Source organism: Leuresthes tenuis, unplaced genomic scaffold, assembly GCF_036924035.1.
Source record: "Leuresthes tenuis unplaced genomic scaffold, fLeuTen1.0.hap1 SCAF_11, whole genome shotgun sequence".
In the NCBI taxonomy this organism is placed as follows: domain Eukaryota; kingdom Metazoa; phylum Chordata; class Actinopteri; order Atheriniformes; family Atherinopsidae; genus Leuresthes; species Leuresthes tenuis.
In genome coordinates, this window is record NW_027325365.1 from 13,191,229 (window position 1) to 13,201,914 (window position 10,686).

The 10,686-nt window shown below is 40.9% G+C and overlaps 1 protein-coding gene across 1 annotated transcript; it reads right to left on the minus strand.

Moving 5' to 3' along the window:
* Nucleotides 1-3,073: 3,073 nt before the first annotated feature.
* LOC140317966 (UDP-N-acetylglucosamine transferase subunit ALG13) lies at nucleotides 3,074-9,000 on the minus strand. The gene is made up of 4 exons (XM_072395541.1): nucleotides 8,803-9,000; nucleotides 6,568-6,730; nucleotides 4,737-4,875; nucleotides 3,074-4,642 (listed from the first exon to the last, which is right to left on the minus strand). The coding sequence occupies exons 1-4, from the start codon at nucleotides 8,881-8,883 to the stop codon at nucleotides 4,531-4,533; spliced, it is 495 nt and encodes a 164-aa protein (XP_072251642.1). The 5' UTR covers nucleotides 8,884-9,000; the 3' UTR covers nucleotides 3,074-4,530.
* Between the last annotated feature and the right edge of the window lie 1,686 nt (nucleotides 9,001-10,686).

Sequence of the window (10,686 nt, forward strand, 5' to 3'; positions counted from 1 at the left end):
CTTTTCTGACTTGAAACTGGAACGTGGTCAACACGGCTGTTACATCAGCCCCGCTCCGAGTTCTGACTTCTGAGGCAGGCAGCCTGCAGCATTAGTCCTTCGCTGAACGAGTGGGAAGAGACCTTTTTACACGTTTGTGCGTGTCAACAGTTGAGAACAGGTTCACAAATATTTAAGTCTTAAAACCAGAGTCAGATTTCAATGTCAACATTTTGCCTTCTGTAGTCATTTTTCCTGTTCATGTGATAGACTACATTTGACTCTGAAACACAGAAGCAACTTAAACCTGCATGCTTTCTAATGGCCGTCAGGGGTTGACCCCTCTTCTCACAGAGTTTGAGTTACTTTGTGAAGCAACTTAATTTGAGTTCATCTTGGCAGGCTCTAAGGTATTTATAGACTAAACAGATGCATTTTGACCAGTCAGCATATGTGTGCTGTTAGCACAATGCTAACAGCACACATATGTGGCTTCTCTCCTTTGACTGGTTCTGGTTCTGGTTCTGCATGTACAGCCATGTCGATCAGATTGGTTAAGGTTTGCTTGTTTTGGTCATAAGCAGTTGCAACATCCAATCACCTTTGAGTGTTTTTTTTTTAAAGTGTGTGCCCTTTTCCTTATGGTTTCTAGAGGCCTTCCCAGATGGTTCTTTGGGTGTTTCTCAAAGTCAAGGATGCTTCCTTGGTAGGATTAATACCTCCAAGTTGGGCCCTTCTTGGGCTAGGAAAAAGTCCCGCCTTGCTTTCGAAAACACACACTGGAACAGTCCTAACATGTGGGCATTGTCACATTAACAGTCCCACCGTCAGTTCAGTTCAGCACAAACAACAACGGAAAAACTGACAGTTTTTAATAGCTTGTAGCTCTTAGCTGGCTACCTAACAGTCATTTATACTGGCAATTTATACTTTGCTGTCCTTTGATAGAAAACGTTATGAAGTGAGAAACAACTACTGTGAAAAACAAGCAAAAGATTTAAATGGGTACGGCTCCAGCCTCGATCCATCGTTCCTTCTGCACCATCTTTGATGTGCACAAATGATTATTGGAGCTTTGAGAACACAGACGATACATTGAAGCATCTTTGAAGCTTAACCAAATGAAAATCCTTCAAAAGGTCCTTGACATCAGAACTGTCCTTTGGAGAGATTTTATGATGTGGTGTGATGTAAGATCGCTGTTAAGGACACTTCTTTGACTTTGAGAAGCACCCTATCTGTTGGTTTAGTCAAGTTAGTCACCAAGGTGACTTTAATATCCAGATGCAGGGAACAGAAGAGTAAAAACCAGAATTTTATTCACCCTTGAAGTTTGGCTGGAGGCCATGTTCAGGAACCATCTCCAACTTTTGCCCATTAAAGTAAATCAATCAGCCTTGTTTGAATGACAGACTCAAACCTAAAGGTCAGAGACTTAGAGGAGCGTTACTTCTACACATAAACACTTTAACCAAAGGGACGTGGACACTATAATGTGGATATGTTTATGTATTCTTCATCAGTGGTTGCCCAAGGTTTTGGCCAGTTCATCTACACTACAACATAACAACTGTAAGGGAGACAGTTTGAGAAGCTGCCACCATGTGTTAAGCAGAGGTGGCAGAGCAAAAACACTGGAGTCAACATTTCCCATGATGCAATTTGACAGCATCCTTAAGGCCAGTGTCTTTTAAACTCTCACTGCCCTCAGCTTTCAACAAAGGTCTTTTTGTATTACTATTTTTAGTCTGAAAGCACAGGCAGTGGTCACACTAATCCTTCTTCAGAGAAACGTATGAACACATCACACAGTTGGTTTCACTGGCTCAGTAGTGTGACTCGCAACCAGCAAACTGACCACCATGTGTAGGAGGAGTTCACCTACAGCGTACAATGACATTTTAGACAATTGTGTGCTTTAAACTTTGTGGAAACAGTTTGGGGAAGGCCCTTTCCTGCTCCAAAAAAACAATATACAAAGCGAGGTCTATAAAGACTTGGGTTACCCAGTTTGGTGCTTTGGGAAGAAACCGACTGGCTCGCATAGAGCTGTGACCTGAAACTCAGCCAACATCTCAGTTATAACAAAGACATTACAACTCCACCTTCAGAAGGATCCCTCAAGTAGTGTGACATCTTTGAAGAAGCATGTTAATTACCAGACATACTTAATTTATTGCTCAGCGGATGGATGAAGGTAAAGCTCAGGTGTTGACTTTAGTCCAGTGAGTACCACTGGGGATATAGAACTGGATTATACTGAAGAAACTAAAACAGTAGAGCACTTGGGGTCAAAGCCACAAGAGGAGGTTGGAATAAAAGCATGGACAGATCCCATAGATCAGACTGATAACAGTGTATCTCATCTCTTCTGAGAATTAATCCAAGTCATGCGAAACTTAACGGAGGAGATGGTAAAATCTTAATAAACGCGCTCTGATACTTGAAGTCATTCGGTCCTCTGAAAGGCAAAGGAAACGTGCGAGGCTCATGTTTGTGTCCTGACAAACTGAACAAACAAGCTTCTTGTCATGTGATATCCACAACTGACCACCGCCTGAAGTCGCACTCTGCTCTGACCCAGTTGTTACTGTTTGTGCAGACTTATTCAGTCCACCCTTGTCTAGATGAATGAGACGTTTGTTTCCTAACAAGAAATACTTGATACTGAATTAGTTCTAATCTGATTGTTTTCTTGGTGCAGTATTCGCAACCTTCATATTAGTTGTGCTGACTTCCTCTCTTTTGATAATGAGAAACGAGCCGTGGCTACACAGAGATGCTTGTTTGATCTTTAATTTATTTATTGGATGGGAATTTAATTAAGTTCCTTGGTAATTATTTAAAGAATGCACTGAATATAAGAAAAAGGTTAAAGAAAAACACCAAACTCCTACCATTTACAGCTTCTATAATGTCAAACTTCAGAGCCGTAGACAAATTATTGTATTTGTTATTTCACCACTCATTAAGATAAAAGGAAATCAGATTTTTCTTTCCCAAAAAATTAGTGTCTTTTGCAGTTGAGTATACTAGTGAATATACAGGTAGAGCATGAAAACATGATAGTAAAGTAACACTCAAGCACTGTGACCTCGAGAGAGAAAATCACTTTATTAGTGTGTCCATCTCTAACCGATTAGCCTGCAGTAGGCACAAACATCATGTGAATCATATTGTGTTTCAGGCAGAAACACTCGAAATCAGATCGCTGAAGCGACTCAAGGAAAAGGGAGACTGTTGTGTTGCCTTAAATGTCTTTGGCTACTCAGATCCCTTTGGATCAATGGGAACTGTCCAAGTTTGTCATGAAATACAATCAACAACTGAGTTACTTTTATTCTTATTTTTGGAGATATTGAATTGATAAAGATGAAAAATGTTGAACCAGGTTCACCTTTTGTCAGGGAAACATACCGTGAAAGCCAGAAACAGCAAAGTAATGAGCCTTATTAGATGTTATTTGGTGACCTTAATTACTTCCACTGGGTCCAAATCGTGGGAGTTTCCAATGCCCCGCTTCAAAGAAATTCATTACATTTAATGTGGTTTTTACCCCTGATCCTATACTTCTGTTATCAGAGTTAAAAGCATCCGGTGACTTGGCTTGAGGTGATGAGATGTAACAGCTGTTGGCTGCAACCACTCGGAAACCGAAACCATTTTGTTGCATTTGTTGTGCGGCTCAGACACTGCCGGTTTATGTTTGTCAGCTGTGACACACTTGATTGAAGGGGAAGCGAAGAAAGCTGCCATTCCTGCTGTAACAGTGAATTCCACTGAAATTCTTCTAGAAAACGAGCAGAAGGGACTTTTTCTATAGAGAACTGTCCCAACTCTCTATGACTCATGCTCTTACAAAAGTTACAACAGATTTGTCACTCAACAAAATCAAACATATTCTGATGAGACAGGCTTTTAGTGCCCGATTTATCTGGAAAAATAAATAGTTGGTTGCTGATAAATGTTTTTGCATCTCAAGTCCTGGAAACAAATTGAACATAAATGTTTCCTGTTGTGACTCAACACTATTCAGGGGTTAATGGAACAAGCTAAGAGTATGTGCTGCTTCTCACCCATAATTTCCTGTTTAACAAAACCTCTTCCAGTGAACAAACTAAAACGAAAAAGAAATAAAAGTGCTGTGCTTGGTCTGGAAGGACTTGATAATCAATCCCCAAGGTTACACATTTAAACCTCATCTCATATTTGTGCCACATGTTGGTACAACTTGTCTCTGTGATGATGAATATTCCTTTCGTGCCTCTTAAAATCAGCATAATTTGCTTACTTTTAGTAAAACTTTTAGACTGTTTTTAAATTACATGGAAGAGATGGTCATAAAAAGCCACGCTAAATGTAGGGTAGATTATTCACATTTCGTCTCATAATCAACACAGTTCAGTGTACCAGAGGGGACTTTATTAGGCTTGTCCCCAGCCATAGATCTATACAGCGATGTATTATTACTGAATACACAAATATAAAACAGTCACATCATCCACAAAATGATCATTTAAAACTTATCACCTTATAATTTGTACAAAGGTTTTATTTAACCCCGAGAGCTTTGTCTAAAAAGTTTGCAAAGTTCTTTGGCTGTCCAGGTGGGAACGGCTGCAGAACAGAGAGGTCCATGTTCCTCAGTGTTTCTGTCAGGGTGCTGAAACATTCAAAGAGAGGCAAAAACAGTCACTTTAGCTCTGCCGGCCAATTTCACACGAGTCACATTAACCAGATCTTTGAGGAGGACATACCTGCATGTGCAGTACAACAGGTGGTTGTCCATGTGCAGCTGTCTGGCCAGCTCCAGTTGGTGGTTGTCCATCAGCTTGTCATTGACCACGACCAGCAGAGGTTTCCCAGCACCAAGAGCCTCCAGACAACTTCCTGCTCCTGAAAAGAAAAAATAATAACATACTTATTCATGATGATGAAATAAAAACATTCTGATCTGATAGTAACAGACAAACCGCTGCTCGGTTTGTTGCAAGCTTCAACAATGACAGCTGACATAATGCCTATGAAAACGCACATCTTTCAGCAGGACCCATGTGTTCATGTGTGCTGCTGTCTCAGAAAAGTTGAGCAGACAGCTGAGGGTGGACAACCGTTTCTGTGTGCCAGAGCGTCTTTCTCTTTCTCCGTCTCATGTTTTAAAAAAAACACGTCGGTGTTGTTTCAGAGGACCGCACCACCTTCAACAGACTGACAACCATCAGGCCATCCGCCTCGCTAGGTGTCACAACAAAGAGCTCCGCACGGATGGATCCGAGGAAGCACCGTCCTGAAAACAACAGCTGCCAGCTGCCGTGCTTCAGGTGTGCAGGTATAAACTTTAGTCACAGCAGGGAAAGCGCAGGCGGAGATGCCAGCATTCACAATGGTTCTGCTCCATTAGATATGAAAGGTCTGTCCAGACTGTTTGGAAGGACAAACACCAAAAGCTGGCTTTATTGTTAACAATATTGTTAATCATTTGACCTGTTTTTCCTGCTTTAACATGTCAACATGTCTGCTACGAAAATGGTCTGCTACTATAATTAAACAACCAAAAACTATTTCACTGATTAAACAACTAACTGATCGATCATTTAGAAATACATCTATAAAGAACATTTATGTTGCTAAAATACAAAAATTTTCTGCTTTTGTTTGACACGACAGCAATCTGGATATTTCTGAGTTTTATAGACTAGTTATCTAATTATTTAAAAAAAAAAAACATTGATAGTGGAAACAAATGTGCAGCTTTAAGTTGTTTAAATGTCCTTAACTTTAGTTCAGTATGTGGACCATTTATGGCGCTTCAGCCAGAGCTGCTCCTGTTAAATAGTTCTCCCTCTGATGCCCAATGTTGTATCTGTCTGCTGCAATAATAAGTTCTCTGTTGCCACACTATTCCTCCACCTGCTTTTATTCCTGGTCTGAACTTTGCATGTATTCACTCTGGATATAAATGTCATGGCAATATAGAAAAAATAACAGTTTCCCCAAGATAAGAAATTGTGTATTTGGCAGCACTGACTGCATTGACCAATATGCAGTACAGTAGAAAAATACTGAGGAAGAGGATTGTAGCTCCACAGAAATCCAGAATGTCTCACAGAGCACGCAACAGCAGCAGATTCCAACATCATCAGACCGATCAATGGTAATTAAGACCAAGTTATTAGAACTGTATCTACTTTGTTAAATCAGAAAGAAGATCCAAACTGTCCCCCTCAGCTGAGAAACTGGTTCAGACTGTTAGATACAGCTCTGTGGAAGCTGCTGTGTCACTGACCGTCGTCAAAGGCGTTTTACATTCCCATGAACTGTGGATACCATCCAAAAAAGAAGCTCTTGCTGTGGTGCTGTGTAGCTGACAGTGGTAGACTGCACAAAGTTGAAGGAATAAAGGAGGAGGATGAACTCTGCCTCAGTACAGCTGGAGAGCTGAAATCGCTCCAAGAATGTCCACAATGACACAATCATTCGACCGGAACAGTAAATAGACTTCTATGCCTTTTGGAAAGATACAAGAAATACCAGCTTTGTCTTGTAATTTCAATATTAAAGTGCTCCCGATCTTTGAAATTTACTCACCTGCGTGGCTGATGACCAGGTCAGCCTGCTTCATGTCCTCTGCAATCGAGTCTTTGAATCGAAAAGCCTCCAGTCTGAGTAGTCGGCAGCTGTCAGCAGCCGGAAGAAGAGATCCCCTTCCAACCTGAAGAACCAAACGCTCATATCCACGAGCCTTTAATTCCTGCAGCAGGAAATAACAACTCAGTACGAAAAGTGATCACGGATTTATCCTCTGAATCACAAAGGCCAATATCTCCATAGTGTAATATTAGTTTACTCATCATAAATGTAATCATCTAAAAACATCTTGTGCAGCCCAGTGTAAAGCTATGCAATGTTTATAAAGGATTTTTACATTTATCATCAATCCTGTTTGTGACAAAGCTAATGAGGAAACATTTTATTTCTGACGTAAACACACTAAAATTTTAGATGCACAGGTATCACAAGACTGCAACTAATACTCTTTGAGTTATTTTATATTCAGGTTCAACTATTTGGACACAGAGAGATAAAACTGCCTCTGAAATTACAAATGGTCCATTTTCTGAGACTCAAAAACAGCGTGGTGGGCTGCCGTGATCATAAATATGAGAAAAAATTATCCTGAACACGTGGATTTTTTGGCTGAATGCCATGAACTTCATCAACAAATAAAGAATGCCGTCTCCTCCCTTGAGAGGCCTTGCCAGGACTTTAGTGCAGCTGCCTTCAGTTACCGCTTGTTTGCGAGGATCCGACAGCCTCTCTTTGTCTTCAGGAGGTGGAAAACACGCTCAGTTGTGCTGAAGCCAGGTGACTGACTCCTGTATTTTAGACCATTCCATGCCTCTGCCTTGAGAGGTCCTCGAATTGTTTTGGAAATGTTCTATTTGGCTAATTTCCCATCTCACTGCAGTAATGAGCGGTCCAATCAGTTCTGTTGCATTTCACTGAATGTGAGCAGAAAGTATAGCTACTTCCATCAGCAGTCACACCATCAATAAGCACCCACCTTTACTGGCAGTCACACAAACTCAGGTGGACATTAAACACTTTTTAAACCCAATCAAACACTCGTATTGTCCCACAGTCCAGGTCATGTGTTCCCATTGTGCCCTCAAAGTGAAATATATTTTATTTACTGTTACAAATACAAAGTTAGGAGGAACACATACTCTGATTCAACCTGCAAGTTCTTTATCAGGTCTGTCAGTGGGATTAAGAAGCACATAAAGAAAATAAATTAATTAAATACAAAGTTATCAAATCTCCTGTGTGTATAGCGTGTGGATTATTCGTAGTATTAATATTGCTCCTACATATATCACAGAGGAGAAACCGAAATAAAGACAGTTAAAGTAATACCGTGAAATAAAAAACAAAGATGTAGTCAGGGGAGATCAGATGCTACAGTTTCAGGGAACAAAGTCCTTTTGGCTTTTAGTTATAATTACAAAAAAGGGACTTTTCCCACCGAAAGTCACTGGAAACATCACACACACACACACACACAAATTAAACTGTGATTGTTTCAGTTTTACATTTACAGAACACACATAGATTTTCTTTATCACACTCAACATAGCGTGTCTTATGGAGAACTGTGCACCTTTTTAACTTTGTTAGACGAGCTAACCTCCAGTTAATGTCCTCGGTGCAGGATCTTGTAAAAACCTCGCCCCTCCTTGTCGAACATGTATGTTGTTGTAAGATCCGTCAGTTTATCACTGTCCTGTCTCCTGTTTTCTCAAAAGTTGAGGGCAGTTCCTTGGTCAAGGCACATATTTAAAAATGTAATTTGTCAACCTCTGTCTGTTGTGTATTAGATATATATGAGGGCATTACTTTAGGACTGTTATAATGAAACTGCATTTAGGTCAACTTCTCTTATGAATTTCAAATATAGTCTCCGGACATATTTGTTGAGCACAACGGTTTAGTTCATGTTTTTTCTTTTCATGGGTTGTTTGTACTTAAAGGATAACCTATATATCTATTTTTGTTGACTTTCATCTGATTACATGGTTTTTGTTTCTCCTTATAATGTATGTTAAGGTGAGATTTGTTTTAAAAGGCCTGAAGGTTTTTCTATTCTCACCTGCACACTTTCATTTTCTTTTGTGTTTTTATAGGGAAACTGTCCTCCGGGATACATCTGTCTTATGACAACATGCTCCCTGAGTCACCAAAGGGCTGAACAACAGTACATAAACAACTTTGAAGCCATTCATGAAGATGCTGAGGGGTCTCTTCTCATCAGTCTTCACTCACCCGTGTTGTCTCAGAGGACGTGACGTTTTGGATCAGCTCATCAAAGCTCGTGGTACCGACCGTCACAAACACAGTCTTCATTTCTGCTCAATCGCTCACTTTTTAAACCGTATTGTTCAGTCGTTTAAGTTGCTTTCTCACGCACCATCCTCATCTTCATCCTACAGGCGCAGACCTGACAGCCGCTTCCGCCTCGGACCGGTGGACGTCACAGAAGTGACGAGGAACGCGTCACGGCGCCACCCGGAGGTGCGGAGGTGCTGCCTGCGCACTGTAATCTGTATCTGACCTGCTGCGTGGAAAAGTACCAGTTTAAAGCCTCCACAGAGGTGTAATCACCGCGGAGTCCGTTTAAACAGCTGAAATGAACAACAGCAGGATCGTTTAAAAGTGTTCATTAAACGAGTTTCAGATTTTTATTCATAATAAAGGCCATGTTAAAAAAAAAAAGGCAGATTATGAGCAGGGACCCCTCTATTAGTTATGTTATATTTTGCAGTTGCAGCTATCTCACGAGGGCATGGGGACCATAATAAGGAAAGTAACAGTAAAATTCCAACATTTGAAGGTACAAATTGGTAATAAAAAAAATAATAAAAAAAGGCGAGTTTGTGGATCATACCTCTTCTAAAACACACCCTGCCATCTGCAGTTAGGTGATGGGCATCTCTCCTTAAGGTTGTGGCGTAGTTTTCATCCTGATCAAAGCAGTCAGTGACACCTTCAGTGTGCCCCAACCCCGGGGTGACAGTCATCCTAGAAGAGGTCACTTGTTTCATCCCAGTTTAAACACAACTTTTAACTGATTCGTGGTGATTTTTACATCTCGGGGAACAGGTGAACCCAAACCATGGCAGCAACAGTTTTTCAAGTTTTTTATTTAATTGGTCTCTTCTTTTCCATGGCGTAACAATATATATGTTAGGCTAACAGGCTAACGTTAATGGTCACATAACTTCAAAAGACTAGAAGATCTTTTCTCAGAGTTAGTTTAAAAAAAACAAAAAAAACCCAGTAAAATCTAAATAACAAAGGGCCTTTTTAAAAACCCTCCATTTCCTGAATATCTGTCAAGTGCATTGTCAGATGTGATAAAGATCAGCTGTCCATGTGGACTCAGCACTACTGTGTCATAGCTTAGATATGTAGTGCTATTGGTTACCGTCAGTGTTATTAGCAGCACCTGCGCCTGTCTTACCGCTGTGAAACATCACAGCGAACAGATTAACCACTGGTTGGTATCATCTGAAAAGCTTCTGTAAACCCCACCAGGCACTCGTGTTTCAGTGTGTAACATCATGATGACAGCAGGAAGCAGGAGCATTTAGTTGTCCTGTGTGCTGATCCGATTCACTGCAGGGAGCAGCCTCAGAGTCCAGTATGAGGCCCCTCTGTGTTTCTGCTGGTGTTTTCTGAAGTTAGAAAGTTTGGTTAAGGTGCTTTGTCTGTCTGTTATAGCCTGTAATCATTCTTAGTGGGTATTTTAACGTCATGGTGTGCAAACATGATGAAGCATGAATAAGGAATAAAGGCTAACAATGGCTCAGAAAAGCAGAAAAAGACTCCACTGTCCAACAGAACAGTCACATAGAGTGCGGTGAATTTTCCAGGCCACCATGTCACTCCCGACTTCTCACATCCTGCCCACAGTCATTCATTCTGACACCTGAGACAAAAGACCTGTCTTCTGTGAAAGAGGAAAAACTTGTGTTAACTACCGGCCCTTATTTTGAAGCCAGCTCCTCTGTGACAGAGATTGAGTGCCTTGACTCTTTCAAAGGGCTGCTGTCCTTTCAGTTCATGCCAACCATCAGTCCTGCGACCGACATCACAGAGGAGTGGGCCGCTGTGATGTAAAGACTTCCTGTACTTCAGGCCTGCAGG